Source organism: Cynocephalus volans, chromosome X, assembly GCF_027409185.1.
Source record: "Cynocephalus volans isolate mCynVol1 chromosome X, mCynVol1.pri, whole genome shotgun sequence".
Lineage (NCBI taxonomy): Eukaryota > Metazoa > Chordata > Mammalia > Dermoptera > Cynocephalidae > Cynocephalus > Cynocephalus volans.
The window spans coordinates 154590372-154609315 of NC_084478.1; the positions used below are offsets into that span (position 1 = coordinate 154590372).

General features: G+C 40.7%; 1 protein-coding gene and 1 pseudogene across 2 annotated transcripts in view; both read right to left on the reverse strand.

Moving 5' to 3' along the window:
- F9 (coagulation factor IX) overlaps positions 1-18944 on the reverse strand; it is a 37816-nt gene that overhangs the window by 3158 nt on the left and 15714 nt on the right. Inside the window, exons 4-6 of one of the 2 annotated variants that reach the window (XM_063083517.1) lie at positions 17180-17293; positions 11508-11636; positions 8166-8371 (exon numbers count right to left, since the gene is read on the reverse strand). In XM_063083517.1, coding sequence (XP_062939587.1) covers positions 8166-8371; positions 11508-11636; positions 17180-17293 — 449 coding nt within the window. The remainder of the gene's footprint in view (positions 1-8165; positions 8372-11507; positions 11637-17179; positions 17294-18944) is intronic. The other variant, XM_063083518.1, reaches the window with a different exon arrangement.
- Positions 9117-9913, reverse strand: LOC134366941 (elongation factor 1-delta-like; annotated as a pseudogene).

The following is an 18944-nucleotide window of genomic DNA, read 5'->3' on the forward strand; positions in this document are numbered from 1 at the left end:
TACCGAATCAGAATTTCCAAGGCTTAGTAATCTTTATGTTTTAAATGTGCTCACTCCAGGCAGGGATAGCTCAATAATACTTTGTGGGGCTCAGTGAGAAATGAAAATGTGGGGTCCCTTGTTCAAAAGCCAGGAAAAAATGTGCTATTGAGGATACTGGAATACAAGACTTTTTTATTTTTTCTGCAGTCTCTCTTGCAAACTGTCACTTTATTTTTTTAAATTTGCTGTTTTGCAGGGGAGGGTAAGTCAATCTTCCCTTGCTACTGGCCTACTGCAGCAATTCAGGCAGAGAGGTGATTCTCAAGGGATTGCAACCTCTGTGCCAGGGTGTGCTCAGCACCTGGAATAGACATGGGCAGGAGGCTTCCTGTCACCATTCATCCTCCAAATGTGCTGTGGCGTACATTCCTGGTCTGGAGATGCCATGTGGCCATGCCCCCTCCCAAGATAGCACAGGGCATGTACACTGGCCCTCAATCCTCCCTGCACCTGTGCCCAGTCCCCTGTGGGGGAAGGAGGGCAACAATGGTAGCTGGGTGGGAACAAGTAGGGGAAGTATGCCTGGGTACCATTGGTTAGGGGGTGGCAATGGTCATTGGACAGGTATGGGAGGAGAGAGAGGCAGGGGTGGCTAAGGCACTAGGAGTAGGGGAGTGGGAGGTTGAGAAACCACCCCAGAGAGGAGGGTGAGAAGTGGGACTGCAGTGATTTGAAGTCTCAAGTCCCCAGCACATGCTCTGTTGTCTCATTGGACTTCAATTACAGAACACAAATGCAAAGCATTGAACCCCAGATGCGAGGCCCTGAGTTCCTCAGTGCCCAGTTTTGTGCAAGTGCACTGGTCGCGAGACCATGTGGCTGACCCTGACCCTGAGTGATTTTCATCACCGAGCAAATTTGGGCAACACTGATACTGATGGTTACAACTGAACACATCTAATTAACCAACTGGATAAGAATTCACATGCAGTGATATCATGGTGCTTCTCCCCTGGACACTGTATTAGAGAGAATTGGACATCTCTCAGCTTAGTGGGCTACTTAGGCCAGACAATGATATCCACAGCCCCTGGGCACAGAGACTGTGACATTACCAAGTCTGCCTCCTGCCAAAGACTTGCTGCCTGGAGCTTCTACTGCATTCTGGTGGATGGCTGAGAAATATGGTTGTGTTGTTTTAAGCCTGAAGAACATTCTTTGTCAATCCCCGATTGGTATTAGACATTTTAGAAAACATCTTTGCAAAGAAAAAGACTAAACTATATTTGTGTTTAATGATATTACCAACTACTATGTTCTGGAATGTTTGCTTGGCCATCTCAGGATCACAGTTATCTAAATATTAGTCATTTGGGGGATGAGCTGTCTGCAAGTTCTTGCAAGACATCACTTCAGAGAATGATGGGGAAAGTGGGAAGGCATACATTCTAAGAAAGGCATCTCAATTCTCATCTGTCAAATATTTGTGTTTGTCATAGCCTAATAGGAGCCTGTTTTCCCTCTTTCAGACTCACCCACATATATACACACTAAACACAGCCACACGCATCTACAAAATGCAGTAGCACATTGTGTTTATGCTCCTCATTGACAATCCAGCCCAGAACAATAGCTGTTACCCTGTTCTCTTCCTAACCTTTAATTCCAACCTAGTCTTTCCCTGGGATTCTAGTAAACCCTTATTCTCCCTTCCTACCTACCCAGCTTTACAATAACACTTTTTATATGTTTGCTCTCTCTTGTATACAAAGCAAAACCATTTCTACATGATGTACAGCTTGCTATGCCCACAGATGTGATTTACCCTTGGTCCTACGTCATTTTGCTGGGCACAGTAAGATTACACATGTCATGTTCTTATTTCTCCTGATTGGAATTTTATCATCTGAGCTAGGAATGATAGAGGGTTACCTTTTTCAAGTGAAGATATTTCTATAGTCTTAGGACCTTCATGTAGCACCCCCGCCTCGCCAAAAAAGAAAGTTCTGGTTCATACATATGGTAACTTTGCATGTGTCGCCCATTGAGGAGTGTCCTAATCGAATGGAAGGATTGGACCTATGTAGCTAGCCATGCAGGGCAAGAGCTCAGGTACCTTTAAGGATAGCTTCAGGCCAAAGCTGAGGGAAGCTGAGATGGGAAAATGCTAAGACATTTTAAAGATTGTTTAGGTCAAGAGTAGATTAAGGAATGGACAGACTGCTTCTCTGTACATTTTCTGTAGGTTAAAACGGTTAAATATTGGTAAATGCGTGTGATGCAACCTAATATAATGATAAGGAAAGTTTAAGCACTTGGTTTCTATTGTATTCCTTTTTTCAATCTAGTAGACTGACCTTCAAATGGTTAAATCTTTCGAATAATATGCCTCATACAGAATTGAGGTCCACGGTAAAACAAAATAGAAAGACCAGATACCTCACACACAGCACCACACAGATCTTAACCCAAAGCAGAAAAGGTGGGAGAAGTTCTGGGGGCCAGGTTGCGCATGCGCAGAATTGGCAGACAGCAGGGTCATGGCCTGGGACCAAAACCAAATTCAAGCTTTAGAAAGCCGAACCACGGCGTTGCTTCCTCAAATCTCTCCCTTTTGAGCTGTTGAAAGAGATCTAGTAATTTAGGCATTGTGATTCCCTTTTTTCTCTAACGTTCAACATTTTCATTTCTTCGCTGTGTAGTTGTATGAAAGTCAAGCCCCGTTTTAGTTTCTCACTCGGCTAAAGATACACTGACTCGAAGAAAATATCCTCTGCTCCTGCACAATGCACACTTAACCCTCCAGTTTCCTCTCTCCTCCTGAAGGGTCCCGAGTCTCTGCTTCCTTTCCCCGAGTTCTCAAACAGCTCTGAGCCCAACGCTGGGCATCTGAAGGGAAATCGAAGGAAAGAATTCCCTCCGATTGGCCTCGCTCCGCCCTCCGGTCCCGTCTTGGGCTTTCTAATCTCTGCGAACTTAGGGGCGGGGCAGCCCCGCCAGTGCCTTTGACCTTGGGGGCGGGGGGTCAAAGCTGGGACGGGAGTGGGGGGCGGGGGACGGGGCTTGTCGCGCCGCTCCGGAACCGCAGAGGGTTCCTGGGAAGCGACCGTCGCAAGCGAGGCGCGGCTGGGTCAGCTGCTGCCTCCAGCCGGGCAAGCTGAGCTGGAAGCCCTAGAAACAAGCGGACGAGCTACGTGGACGGTGAACGTGGCTCCCCAGGGTCTGGTAGCTGGACTGGATCTCAGCGATCTCCCAGCCTGCTCTAATTTTTCGCCAGGTGAACGAATGCCCTCCACACGCCCCCGATGGGGTTATCCAGCCACTGCTGTCCCCAGTGACAGAACAGCTCTTCGAGTCAATAATTGGACAAACATTTGTTAACCAAAGTTTGCTCCCAAAGCTGCTCAGCCTACGTCACCTACCCTGTGGTTGGGGAAAGGATTTCTCAACCATGGCCGGAATCTGCCTGCCTGCCTGCAACTTTCTCCCATAGGTCCACAAAGAAGAAATCTTTTTTCCTCTGTGGCTCCAGCAAACAGCTCACCTAAACCTTTTCTTTAACAGACTAAACATTTTCAGTTTATTTAAACCTTTCGTTATTCCAGATGAAATCAAACTCTCCATGTTTTTTGTGGGATTTCTTCACTCAGTGATCACTTTACCAACCCCCACTCCCCCAGCCTCACCACCAATTTGAAAGGTAAAAGAATCAATTCTGAATAGAAAGACCCACAGACTTACAGCCAACTGATATTTAGCAAAGGCATTGTCAAATACATTGGGAAAAAGATAGCCTCTTCAATAAATGTTGCTGGGAAAATTGGATATCCATAGGCAGAAGAATGAAACTAGACCTGTACCTCTCACCATATACCAGAATGAACTCAAAATGGATTTGAAGACTTAGTATAAGATCTGAAACCATAAAACTACTAAGGGAAAATACAGGGAAACACTTCAGGAATTAGGACTGAGCAAAGACTTCATGAACAAGACCCCAAAAGCACAGGCAACAAAAGAAAAAATAAACAAATGGGACTATATCACACTAGAAAGCTTCTACACAGCAGAAGAAACAATCAACAGACTGAAATGACAACATACAAAGTGGGAGAAAATATATGCAAACTATACATCCAACAAGGGAATAATATCCAGAATATACAAGGAACTCAAGCAACTACACAGTAAGAAATCAAATAACCCAATTAAAAATGGGCAAAGGAACCGAATAGACATTTTTTGAAGAAAGACATACAAATGGCCAACAGGCACTTAAAAAAATGCTCAACATCACTAGTCATCAGGGAAATGCAAATTAAAACCACAATGAGATATCACCTCACCCCAGTCAGACTGGCTATAATCAAAAAGATGGAGAATAATACACGCTGGCAAGGATGTGGAGAGAATGGAACACTCTTGCACTCTTGGTGGGACTGTAAATTAGTACAACCACTATGGAAAACAGTATGGAGGTTTCTGAAATACCTACAAATAGAACTACCATGTGATCTAGCAATCCCACTACTGGGTATATACCCAAAGGAATGGAAATCATCATGTTGAGGGGATACCTGCACTCCCATGTTGATCAGAGCTCTGTTTACAATAGCCAAGATATGGAACCGACCTAAATGTCCATCAACGGACAACTGGATAAGGAAGATGTGGTATATATGCATCACGGAATGCTACTCTGTCATAAAAAAGAATGAAATTCTGCCATTTGCAGCAGCATGGATGAGCTTGTAGAAAATTATGTTGAGTGAAATAAGCCAGGCACAGAGGGAAAAAGTACCACACGTGCTCACTCATAAGTGGGAGCTAAGAGAGAAAGAAAGAAGGAAAGAAAGACCACAGTGGTGTGTTGGACTTGCAGAGGGAGAGAGCACACCTAGGGTTGCAGAGTGGGGTGGGGCAGGGAGGGAGGGGGATTAATTGGGTGGGGGACATGGGGAATAATTACAATTTGTGGTAATGGGCATGCTGATAGTATTGATCTGGCCATCACATCTTGGGCACAGGTGGGGACGGTCAGCTTTGTACCTCATGAATATGCATAATCAATTTAAAAAGTCAACTAGAAGGAGGAAAAAAACAATAAGAACAAAAAATCTGAATAGAAAGGCTTTTATGAAGCATTAGCATTTTAAAACACTCTTTTCTAGGTGACATTGGTAAATAGCATTTCATATTTCAGAGCCAGAAATTTAATATTTTGGCCACTGAAACCCCAGGTGTTGCTTGCTTTCTTTTTATACCTTGGCAATTTGTCACAGTCTTGTCTGCGATTAAATCTAGCGTCTTCACCCTACAGATTAACCACGATGTGGTGGAGCTGGCCCATTCACAACTCAGGAGAGATTCTGGTTTGTTTCATTTGCTGTTCCATCTTTGTCTAAAAGTGAGCTTTGCACACTCAATTTAGCTCATATTTTTTTGAAAACCAGTAACCTTTCCTGAGGAACTGGATGGAGGTGGGTGTGGAGAGACCTCTGGTGAGGAAGGAAACAATGCAGAAGTATGACAGTGTCTTTCTCAAGTATCCTAGAAAGTAGCTCAATTCCTCAGCTGTGGAAAAGAATAAAACCTAGAGCTTCGTATGTCTTCAAGTCAGTAATCTCAGTTCATATGGATGAAAGACGGAGTGAAAGTGTGTGTGCTTGTGCATGTGTGCACACGTGTGTGTGAGTGTTCTTGAACACTCCAAATGATCTCGGCTAGGCAGGAAAAAGAGAACAGGTACAATAATGGCTACTGTGCAGGGAGACGGACACAAAAAGATTTCAAATGATGTGTACCATTTCTATCTTCTTCCTCACAGAACAGCTACAACTATCCTCTCCTCTGCTTGCAAAGAAAATGAAATGTCTTCTAAAGTTACTATATTTTTAAAGGAAAGATCTGCATCTGATTTACAGGGCATGGGCGGGAAGCAGAGATTATGTGACTAAATTGAAACTTTAGACCTCTTTTTTTTAGCTCTCACTTAAGAGTATTCGCCATTTCATTTCTGGGATGACAAAAGGACAATGTTAAGCCCACAGTGCATGCATCCTGGCATTTTTTAAAAAATCCTGGTGTGTTTCTTTTTTTTAAAGGAAGTCATCTTCTTAGCTAATAATACGAGGGTACTTCAACAAGTTCATGGAAAGATTCATATTATCTTTTAATTCTATTTTTCCACAAACTTTTTGAAGTACCCTTGTACACTCCTGGGTTCCTGGATCCTCCATTCTACGCACTGCTCTATGTCCCACAAACTCAAGAAAGATAGTTGCCATAAAGTAAGATCTTTTGTGGTAACCACCTTATCCATGGAAGTTGGATACATAAGGAATGAAAATGTATGACAACACAAAAAACATAACTAGGTAGAAAGAATTAGGCATGTGAATATTAAATAGAATGAAAGTATAATTAGAGTGGTTGCACCCAAAAGGGATTGTTCAAAGAAAGGTCCATGAAGAAGACCAGTCTTACAAAGAGTTGTTAAGGGTAAAGATATGGATGAGAGAAGGGAAGGGTTAATGGTGGGTGAGTGAAGCAGCCCTGGTAGGGTGCACTTAAGTAGGGACAGAAGGTGTGTTAAGGGACATAGAGTGTATTTTATTGTCTATAAGATCAGGTCCACCAAATATATATATATTTTTTAAAAAGATAAAAGAAAGGAAGATACAGAGTCTTGGTTGTGATGTTCTGTCACCCTTTGATACCATTTTCCACAATGTTTGTGCGAATTCCACCCCACCCTCCCATCCCCAGGTATATGTTCAATATCTTACAGTCATTATACTGGAAAATGGCAGGCATTCTGAAGAATCCTGGCTAGATACCTAGTTAGTTTCAGAAAATTCCAGTGGTGTTAAATTTGGGGAAATTTACCTGATCCTGGCTTAAATTGTTACCTGCCTGATGATTGCAAAGTCTTTAAGGCTAATGGTTTCTGATGGCAGAAGGTCCAACCTCAGTATAGAAAACACTTTGGAGTGAAACATCCTTGAAATCACTACCAAATCATGATTGTGGCCACTAGGAAGTTTTAAGTTAGACTAAACTATTATAAGTGCTGTCCAATAGAAATTTCTGCAGTGATAGAAATGTTCTATCTATACCAGTGTTGTCCAATACAGCAGCCATAGCTACATGTAGCTATTATGCACTTGAAATATGGCAGCTGTGATTGAAGAATTGAATTTTAAATTTTATTTAATCATAGTTAAATTTAAATTTAAGTAGACACATGTGGCTACTGGTTACCTTATTGCAGAGCATAACTTCAGATAAGGACCAGCCTGGCTCCTTGGCTGGCGTGTGGGTAGGGGGTCCTATTCCTTCTCATAGATGGAATCACTTAGGCTTTAGCTGTACACTCACAACCCAGCTTTTGCTACAAATCAAGCTCTTGGATGTTGTATCAAAAATGTGCACAGGTAATTCTGCACATGTGGGTGGTCTGCAAACCACACTTGGAAAACTAGGTACCATGAGTCTGTTATTAGGTATTTTGGACCCTGGCTTCTGTAACAAGTTTGTTTCCTTTGGACCACTGGTTTTGAAACTGTAGTGTGTATCAGAATCACCTGGTAGGTTTGTTTGCACATGGATTGTGGAGCTCCACCCCCAGAGATTCTGATTCAGTAGGTCTGGGGTGGAAGCATAAAATTTGTATTCTAACAAGTTCCCAGATGATTCTGAAGCTACTACACTTTGAGAAACACAGCTGTGGACCAAGCCCCTATCTCATATCCTGCTTCCAGGAGCCTAGTTCTTGCCTTAACCCTTCCTACTTGAGTTCTTTTTCTTGACTCCCTTTGAAATAATCCAGTTTCTTTGGGCCTAGAGACTTTCTGACTCTCATCAGTTTTGCCAGGGGCTGAAGTGGAAGTACCAGTGACCTCTTTTCTGGACTTCCCGATTGATCAGTTGCTTGTCTGGAATCCTGCTACGCTATGTTCTTGGTGCCAAATTCTTCTTGACCCCCTATGGTAGCTGTCCCTGGACTTGTGTTTCACCAACTGTTCACATAGGGGAGGTTTCTCATATTGCTTCATGCTGAAACTTGCCTAAATACTTCTCTGATCCCAATAGGTCTGTTTAGTGTCCTAGCCTCAGTCTCCCACCTGGCTTGTCCCTTGCAAGCTGAGCTCCAGTTTCGACACACCATCAGTATAGAGTACCTGCCAAGGGAATTGACCTGGTTTGGCGTTTTCTCCACCAACAATCCTAGTGAAGTCTTTAAATGACTGGGTGCTTTGAGTGACGTTATCCAAAACGGTTTCATCTTCAGTAGAATTTTCATTGTCTATATTGGAAAAAATAGTCTCAGCACGGGTGAACGTCTCAGAATTGGATGAAACAGAAACTCTTCCACATGGAAATGGCACTAGAAAAATAGAAAAAAAAAAATAGTAGTCTGATATATCTCATTGGCAAATGGAACATGTATTTCAAAAATTGAGAACAAGACTCATCCTTGTCACTTCCTAGAATCAGGACCAACAATTTTTAAAATTTTAAATCTAATGAATGAATGTCAAACTAAATGGTTGATTGCATTATTTTTGTTGAAAGTTTTCAAGCCTGTCATGAAAAGAACATTTGGCTCAGGAATTCATCATCTTTACAGAAATAGGTATTCCGGAATCAAGTCTGGTAAAATTTTTATAGAGTCTAATGACTTTCTGTTTAGTTTCTTTACTAAAACGTCTTACTCCCAAGTGCCATCCCTGGATGGAAGTCTGATGATTTTGCCATGTAACTTCAAGTTTAGAATTAGGTAAATAGGATTTCTGCTGCTTATCATTTACAGGGTTTCTTCTGAAGACTAGAATACCTTGTAGATTTCAACATGGGTTTTAGGTATTTGCTGGGGAGAGATCATTGTGATTCAATTACCTGGCTGTCAAATATTAATCAAATAAATCACTAGTATGATTATCGCAGCCATATTCACCCTGGACCTGGCCATTTTTTTTCCCCTTGGGTGGTTTGATTTCCTAAAAAGAGAAATCATCTACTGATACATTGGGGCCCACTCAAATGGAAATTGATTTTTTTGTTTTTGTTTTTTTCCAGAGTCTCAGTCTTTAATCACCATAGGGCCTCACACACACGCTCATGCTCGGGCTTCAGATCCTGTTGAAAGAGGCCAAGTCCACACTCTGTACGTGCTCCTCAAACTTGGTGATCTCCTCTTCCAGCAAGTCAGTCCCCACCTTGTCGTCCTCTACCACACACTGGATCTGCAGCTTTCGGAGGCCGTAGCCCATGGGCACCATCTTGAAGGCACCCCAGACTAGCCCATCCAGCTGGATGGAGTGCACACAGGCCTCCAGCTGGGCCATATCCATTTCATCATCCTGGGGTTTGACGTCCAGGAGGATGGTGGACTTGGCCACCAGCACAGGCTTCCTGGCTTTCTTCTCTGCCTACTGCCGCTGCCTCTCCTCCCGCAGCCCCGCCACCTCCTTATTCTCCTCCTCATCATCACGGCCAAACAGGTCGATGTCATTGTCCTCATCGCTCTCTGCTGGTGTAGCTCCACTTGGTGCATGGGAGACACTGCTGGGTCTGCGGGGCTGTGGCCCGGTGGGTGGCCGAGCTCTTCTCCAGCAGGCTCAGCCGGGCCTCCAGCTTGGAGATGGCCTGCTGCAGGTCCTGCACCACACCTCGCAGGTTCTGGTTCTCCACTTCCAGGCTGGTGATCCTGACAACAAGCTTCCAGACAGAGATTTCTCAATGTTCTCTCTGGCTCTTGTCATGTCTCGGCGCATCATGCTGGCGCCATTCTCCTGCGTGGAGGAGCCAGCCACAGGCCCGTTCACCTGCTCATAGAATTTCCTTTCTGCATCATCATATTTGAACTTGTCGAACCAGATCTTCTCCTGTACTAGGAAGTTTGTAACCATTTTTCTGACGCCAGCCAAGGACGTGGGGACCGAGCGGGAGGGAGTCAAATGGAAATTTGTAGTCAAACAAAGTCCCCCCATACTTCATTTTCATTTCTCACTTTCCTTCTAGCCACATTCCTTATAACAGACATTTCTATAGCAACCAGCTGTGACAAAGTACCGTGAAGACAGCATGTGGTTGAAAAAACAGGAAATTAGTTCAAAATACTTATGTATAAATATACATGATCAACAGTGGCTAGAGAAAAGGGACCATTATCATTGAGAAGGCAGAAAAGCTTATTTTAGGTTTGGCCTACTTATTCTGCTAAAGCTAAGCCTGCATTGAAATATAACACTTAATAGTTAGAGGTGGTTCTCAATTCTTTTTCTCTTTTATAACTTAGCAGGGCTTGTAAGGGTTTAGCTACCGTGCCACCTATCTGTACTGGATGTTAGGTTTTTAAAGTTAACATACACATACTCACACACACATGCTCCTCCCAAGGTAGGCTAGCTTTGAGGCCGCGTATGTGAAAAACCAGGCAGAAGGACAGGCAAGCAGTCCCTGAAGCATTAGAGACTCTTCATTTTAGTTGCAGCATATATGCTCCTGGTTTTTTTCTTTAATTTCCTCTGCCTGGTGCATTACTGAGATAGATATCGAACCCAGTTTTAGAGCAAAGGTGCACAATTTAATGTACCAATTTAATAAAATATCAGACTTTGGAAAAGCAAAAGAAATATACCAAGTTTGCTTCAAAAAGGCCCCTATTGGGCCGAGCCCGTGGCGCCCTCGGGAGAGTGCGGCGTTGGGAGCGCAGCGACGCTCCCGCCGCGGGTTCGGATCCTATATAGGAATGGCTGGTGCACTCACTGGCTGAGTACCAGTCACGAAACAGACAAAAAAAAAAAAAAAAAAAGGCCCCTATTTATCAAATATAATTGATCCTGCAGAGCCTACTTTTTTTAATCAAAAGTTTCTACTGCTTTCATCTTCAGAGAAGAGCATGTGAGTATGGAGTGGAGATGTCCTGAATACACCAGTCAGCTGTCAACATGGTGGTGTGGTTGACATGACTGGGAACGTTGCTTTGTCCACTGCTGTATAGACTGTGCTGATCGGACTAGCAGAACTTAAAGCAGCGAGTGGCTGGAATCATTCTGACACGAACTGTTTAAACTCAGCTTGAGACCCAAGTATAGGAAATAACTTTCTCAGAGTAAACTAGCCAGGCCCTGACAGAATCATGCTTAAAATTCACCATCTTTGTACTGGAAGCTTATCATTCAGTTAACCTTTTGTGTTCTTTTTATGGTACAGTATTATCACATTAATTTGACTTGATGAATTACAAATATATATATAGAAATTACACAAATCACTTTCTTTGTGATATAAAAGTCAGAGAAAAAAGTTGGACACAGAAAAGAATTCAGGCTGTACATAATTACAGAATTTATATTTAAAATGATGGTGCAATTTGGAAAATTAATTTGTCTAATTCAAGCTTTTCTATGATTTCAAAAGGAAGTAGATACAAATAGGGATTAAAATTATGTAGGCTAATTAAAATGAAGGTTCAAATATAGATTTTCTTTAAAAAAAAAACTGATTTAGATTCTGACCTATTGGTTCACAGGACTTTTGGTCTTCTGCAAGTTGGTATCCCTCAGTACAGGAGCAAACCACCTTGCTATCAGCGGTATTTTTACAAAACTGCTTGCATCCGCCATTCTTAATGCTACATGTTGAATCTGAAAGAAAGCAAAATCAACAGGAATAGCATCATTTAACACGCATTTCTAAAAAGTACATGGAACTACCGACTCATATATGGGTCAAATATAAGCTGGGTGCATTCATGGTAAGAAACTTGGGAGCTTGAGCTAAGAATAGAAAGAGAGGTAAAATAAAATTCTCATTAAGGTAAAAAAATGGTGCTAGCAATATATTTAATTTGGCATGAAATTAAGTGTTTAGATATTCTACTTTTGCTAAAGCATTAGCTGCAATTAAAAACACCTGTTTGTTGAAGTATAACATATATTCAGAAAAGTACAGAAAACTTTAACACAACTTTTCACAAAGTAAGTGCACCTGTTTAAACACTAAACAGATAACACATAGGACATTATCAACAGCCCAGAAGCTCTCCAAATGCCTTCTCCCAATCACTCCATCCTTCCTCCTTTTCAAATGTTACCATTACCCAGGCTTTTAACACAGTGAACAGTTTTGCTAGTTCATGAACTTCATATAAATAGAAGTTCACAATATGAACTCTTCTGTGTCTTTCATCTAACGTTTTGTCTGTGAGATTATCCATAACAATAGTTCACTTACATTGCTGTGTAGTATTCTATTGTATTAATATTACAACTTTTATTCATCCATTCTACTGTTGATGGATATTTGGAGTGTTTGCAGTTTTGGGTTCTTATTTATAATGTTGTACTAAACATTCTTGTACATATCTTTTGGTAACATAGCATGCATTTTTAGCAGATTTATACTAATGAGTGGAATTATTGAATCATATGTTCAGGTCTAGTAGATACTGCCAAGCAGTTTTCTAAAATGATTGAACAAATTTAAATTCCCACCATCAGTGTATGAGAGTTCCAGTTATTAGATACACATATTACAGATATCTTCCTTCACTCTGTGACTTGCCTTTTCACTCTAAATAGTGTCTTTTGCTTAACAGAAGTTCTTAGTTTTAATATAGTTCAGTTTATCAGTCAAAACTTTTTGTATTCTGTTTAAGCAATTTTTGCTTACTCCAGGGTGATAATTATCAAACTTTATTGATTTATATTTCTTGTTAAGATCTTTAGTATACTTGGAATTGACTATGGTATATGGTATGAGGTAGGGATCCAGATGCGTTTTTCCCCGTATAGATATCTAATTGACCCATTGCTATTTATTGAAAACACCAACCATTCCTTACTTCACTGTGGTGGCACCTCTGCCATCAGTCAAGCCTCCATATATGTGCAGGTATGTTTCTGGACTCTTCATTGTGTTCCATTGATTTATTTGTGTATTCTTGAGTCAATACCATACTGTCTTAATTAATGTAAGTCTATAATAGAGTCTAGCTGAGATCTGCTGAGTTAAAAAAAAAAAAAAAACAGGCTCTGTCCTTGGGACTGTTTTTGTCTCTAGAGCAGTTCAGGAACACAATGAATATAAGACACCTTTTGCCTTATCTACATGCTCAACAACAGTACAACTTTCAACAGAAATGCTCAGTTGTCAGTGTAATTATAACATTGAATGTTTGAAAATGAGTGACTGTATTACATACTTCCTCTGTGCCACCTTAGTTCCTCTCGGACTCACTTGTGTCTTTTTCCAGCTCTGTGGTGATTAACTCTGCATGGACTTCAACTGATCTCATATGCGTGGAGCCCTGAATTGCCTTGGCTCATAGCTATACTATGTGACTTTTGCCTCTTGCTTTGGGGCTTCCTTGTTGATGTTGAGGCATGGGATGCCGTATGACTCTCTGGGTGCCCAAGCATGCCTAACTTGGAAACGTGGAGGAGTTAAGACTGCATAGGCTGAAATTTTGACCAATGGGAGACAGATGCTGGCGGACAAATTCTTTCACCTCTTCTTTCTTCTCAAGTGGACTATCATGAGGCCAGTTTATATGGCTTTTTGGAGACAGTCTCAGGAGATGAAGCAATCAGTTGCAGTTATAGGCAAGTAGTTTGACAGCTCATCCTCTTATTGGTTCTCCTTTCCTTGCTGCCTCACTCTCCTGTCCCTTATTCTTGCCCCCTAGCACTGCACACCCTAGTAAATAAGCTTGTGTCACAGGCTCTTTTTTCTGGGAGAATGCAGGCTACCACCGTGACTATATGATTTTGGAGTATATATCATGAATTTTTGAGTGACAAATCTAAACTCTTACACTCTATTTTACATATGCTAGCATAAACTAATGTAATAATTAGCTCATAGTTCTTACTGATACTTCAGGAAATATAGGGAGTCAAATCAACTGTTGCCAGATGGACAAAGGAACCAGCCTGAGCTTTAACTTTTGATACCAATAATTTACTAAGTGCACGATCCAACTATTTGGCATTTGGTTTTTTACAGTTAGTTTTTAGGACCTTTCTCCTCACTAATAATGATAACATCCCTGGTTCTTTTCATGTTGCTAGCTATCATTTTGTTGCTACAAAGTGATACTAAAGTGTTCAGCCAAATCAAGTACCACCTATAGAAAGTGTTCAGTCAATATGAGATTGTGATAAGTTAACAGTGGTAGGTGGTAGGTGTAGCCTGGTTTTGTCCAGAGCAGACACAATGGGAAAGAGTAAACTCAGTGTGGTTTCCCCAATTCTGATTCTGTGTCCTTGGCTAAATAACCAGACTCCTGTATCATTTTCCTCATTTGTCATTGCCCTTTACTTCCTAGTATGTTACTGCTGCTGTTGGTCTCTGGCTGGGTCTGTGCATGTAGTGGGAAATATTGCTGCCTAATCAGCAATCTTTTGCCCTTGGGTAAAAGGCTCAAGATTCTACACATGGAATGACAATGCAAAGAATTCCAGGGGAGAAATCCCTAGAATAGCACCTAAGGAACAATCAGAATGGGACTCATTCATCAATTATTAAGTTCTTAGATGCCAAGCAGTATGTTGGCTATGGGTTCTTCCCGGTCCTGAAGCTGGTCTCACAGAATATCTTTTGAGGAACATCTCAAAGCATCTGTTCTTCTTCTCCATGTTAGCACAAACACTATTTCTAATTTCCTTCATACTTACTACAAAAGTTATGTTCTGCTTTACTTTACTCTGTCTTCATCTTCCTTGATATATCAATTGATGTGACAACCAAAGACTAGACAAAAGATGTTCTATTGAATGTTTACTACAAAATATGCTGTTATTCAACTAAACTCAACATATTTCCTTTTCTTCCCTCCACAGAAATACACAGTAAATAAGACAGTAGTGTCTGTGATGTTCTGGAAAAAAGAGAAAAATAAAAGAGTGTTTATGCGCTTGTGATTTTTTTCTTTCTATCCTACCTTAGTGTTGAAAAATGCCTCTTGTACTCTTTAGAGAGGCCAAGAGTGACCGAATTCTTACAGACCTTTATATATCTGAAAGAGATTCAAATTTGATATGCAGCTGGTGACATACAGAGGTCTTTATTGTAGCCAAAGGGACCCAATATCCAATTAATTGTTATTCTAACTAAAAAGCATACCCTGAATGTTTGCACCTCTCTCCCCTAGCAAAGAGCCTGACGAACAAGGAAAAAAGAAAACAAAAGGTCTTAAGAATGGAAATCTCCTCCTTTTTTCCAAGACAGTGTAAGGCAAGACTCTTGGGGCCCAGATACTCCATAAACTGTGCTATGCAGTAGCTTTTGAGATTAGTCTTTAGTTCAGTTTGAAACAACAAGCTTAAATGGGAATTTGTATATTCTTTTGCTATTGCTTTCCTCTAGTGTCTGAGATAAAGGGCTTTGTGAGAGAATTCCCATTTTTGTTTCTGAACTGAGCTGAAAAGATTTTTCTAAACCTTGATCAAATTGACTGGGTGAGATCAATAAACCCCAGTGGCCAGCTGTGGTGGTGGCAGCAGTACAACTGCAGAGCTCTGAGCAAACCACAATGTGGGAACCCAAGAGTATCGAGATGTACACTCAGCATTTTTGATGTGTGGACCATAACCTCACACACGTAGCAAACCCTGTTACAGAAGTTTTGTGCTTATGTTTACATCCCTCTGTGCTATTCTCATCCTTTTAAAGTGTCTTTATTTTTAAACTAGATAAAGACCTTCATATTTTCAATTACTGTTCACTACATTGTGCTCTTCAGTCATAACTGAGACTCATGGAGTTATTTATCCCCTCGGTTCCAACAGTTATATTATTTAAGCCAACAATGAGTAGCTACTCCAAAGATTTCTGTAGATTTTCATAATAGCAGAATCAAATTATCTAGGTAAATCTGAATTTGAAATTACAATCTTTTGGATGAAAGTAGCACTTCAGAGATGTTGAACCAATTAACACACCTGCAGGAAAGGTAACCCAGGGATTGGCTTGTCCCCACACTGGGAAACCTAAGGAAATGGCAGTCCAAGCCAAGTGTACTAGCTCATCCACCTGCATTCATTTTTTTTCTTTCTTTTAAAATGTTTTTTGCCCTGTAACCTTTTCCTTTTCTCAGCTTCTAAGATCTCTCAGATCTCAAAGGAAGATGATCAATGAATTTCTCTTTAGTACTGAAAGGATTTCTGAACAACATTACAGGTGACTTTTTTCCCCCTTTCTCAATAGGACAAGTGCAGCTACTACATTTTATTTCATTTTAGGCCTTTTTTGTCTGTCAGGCAGATTGCTATAATGCTGTCATAGAGTCCTGATAATTTTCTACTCTTTGTCCTTAGTCATGTAGGCTGTGGTGTTAAATTCTTTCCTTGGGATTGAATTTTTGTTTTTCTGGAGTTTCGGAGTAGAAAGAGAATCCCTCATTAGCACTGTGTGCTTTTCACAATCACGTTACCAGTAGTATTGTATCCAGAAGTAATAAACAAGTAGGTAAAGGACTTCGGGATTTACTGATCCAGTTACCAATACGTCAGCAAAAATATATTCCAGGCTATGAGAAGAAAAGGTTTACAATGATCCTAGCTTTGCCATGTAACTCTTTTGATGTAATCAATATAGTCAAATTCAGGAATGAGCTCTAATTTTTGTCAACAAATTTAGCATGTGAAATGGTTTGCATGCATGGAGAAGTTCCTATTATATGGGATAATTGGCCTGTTCTATACTTAATTGACTTCCCTTGTCTATGTTGATAGCAATTTAGTCATGAGTTCAAACAATTTTATGGGTTCAATTTTCTCTTTATTTTGAGTATAGTAGTTAGAAGCATGTATTTTGGTCAAACTGAAGTTCGAGTCCTGGCTAAACCTTTTATGCTTCTGTAATTTTGAGCTTTTGAAGCTGCAGTTTTCCTATCTGCAAAGAATGGGGGCTGTAATGGTACCGAGCACATATGGTTGTATTAAGGATTAATAAGTTAAGTAAATAGAACATCATTACCACTTAACATTAGCTACCAAATATTGTTATTGCTCTTAATATAGTTTCTTGAACTCATGTCCTGAAAACTGTGACAACAGATGAATATTTATAAGCTTTGAAAGTATATGTTTTTAAGAGGAAATTATGCTACATAAATATTGCATTTTTCAGTTTCATCTGGTTTCAAAGGGAAACTTTGAGCCATGAGTAATCAAAAAATACTTACCTAATTCACAGTTCTTTCCTTCAAATCCATATCGACACCAGCATTCATAGGAATTAATGTCATCCTTACAACTGCCGCCATTTAAACATGGATTGGACTCACACTGATCTCCATCTTTGAGATAGGTTAAGAAACTGAATTAGCAGATAACCCGCTTTCAATGCCCAGTCCTCCCCTGTGTAGACTCTTGTGGATGGGAGTCAGATTTTAGGGTCGGAGCAGAACTACTGACCTGGAAGCCACCTGCTTATAGGTATATGATGTTCCTGTCCTGCTGAGTTTCTGAAAGCCACCCAAGCAAAAGTTCTTAGGCTAACACTGTCCTAGGAGATTGCCCTGAGGAAGGCATGTACATAATTTATGCAGCTCAAGGGGAGAGGGAAAAGAACCTCTTTGTTTAGAAATGTACTGTATTAGCATAGAGTGAGAAGGATTTTCACTCCTTCCTTAAGAATGATGGCAAAGTTAATTCCAAATCAAATCAAATTACTTCAAGAAATATAATCTATGTGTCATGCAAGGCCTGCTCTACTACAGGTTTTGCAGAGCAAGCTGAGCTAGATAATATGTGGTGCTTCTGCTCAAGGAACTGGCAGCCTAGGCATGAAGCAAATGCATCTACTTCCTTGTACTGTCATTTAACTTTTAAGTATTGTGTGCAGTAATGGTTCAAGACAATAGAAAAGATGCCAGAAGCATCTGTTACTGCTAAAGATATTCTTCTGTCGATGAGTTAGGTTCCAAATGGTCGAGGTAAAGTGAGAAATAACATTCGATAGATCGTAAAGAAATTTAAAAGATTCTGCAATGTGCTTTGTTTATGTATAGATTGGCTATGTTTCCATTCTACCTTTCCTGAAGTTTCTACATCTGCAGAGTTCTTGAAAGCCTTTGAAGACACTCCTGGTATAAAAACAGAAGGAAGGAATAAGCGAGAGGGGAAGGGAAGGGTCAGGATGAGAAAGAAAACTTTAAGCCTGGTTTCTTAGCACTCTTCTTCATTCTGGACTTCTAAGGAAGCTTCAGGAGAGAGGGATGGATAGAACTACAAGGGAGACTGGCAAGCACTTCAAGCTAAGAAAAATATCTCTGAAGAAAAAATGAGAGCTAGATCAGTAGGACTCAATAGATGAGAAAGAAAAGAGTAAGAGATGAAGACGACACTAAGAATCAAAGAATGAGAGAAAAGGGGGAAGTCAAAGACAAGTTTCTCATGATAGACCATGCTTTATGGCAAAATTCGCTTGCATCTAGTGTGTAGATTCCTGCCCGTTCTCTTTCCTCTCTGTCAGAAGCGTGTATCCAGGTTCCATTGAATAAGGGACTAATATTCCTTTCTCAGAAATAGTCCCTCTCTGGAAAATCTGCTTGCTGTAAAAATTCGACCTTGTCCCCTCTGCCCCTTGATCCAATGTGCCTTTGCACAGATACTTCAATTTGTTCCAATTCTATGAAAACAAAATACTTTATCTCTAGTTTATTATTATTGATGTGCAGAACTGGTCTAAAAAACAAGCTACATTTGCACTTTATGTTATAGACCAACAAATGTGAATTATTTAGGATGTTTCACTGAAAGGGTCTGGGCTTCCCGCCAGCTACAGAGGAACTCATTTGCTGAAACACATCTTTAAAATTAGTGTCATTTTATCTTGCATTTAGTCCTCCTTTGGGTTCTTGTCTGGGTGTACTTTGTGCTGAGGCAAAGCCATAGACAGTAGGGGTCAAAGACAACAAGAGACAAGACTTTGCCAAGTGAGAAATT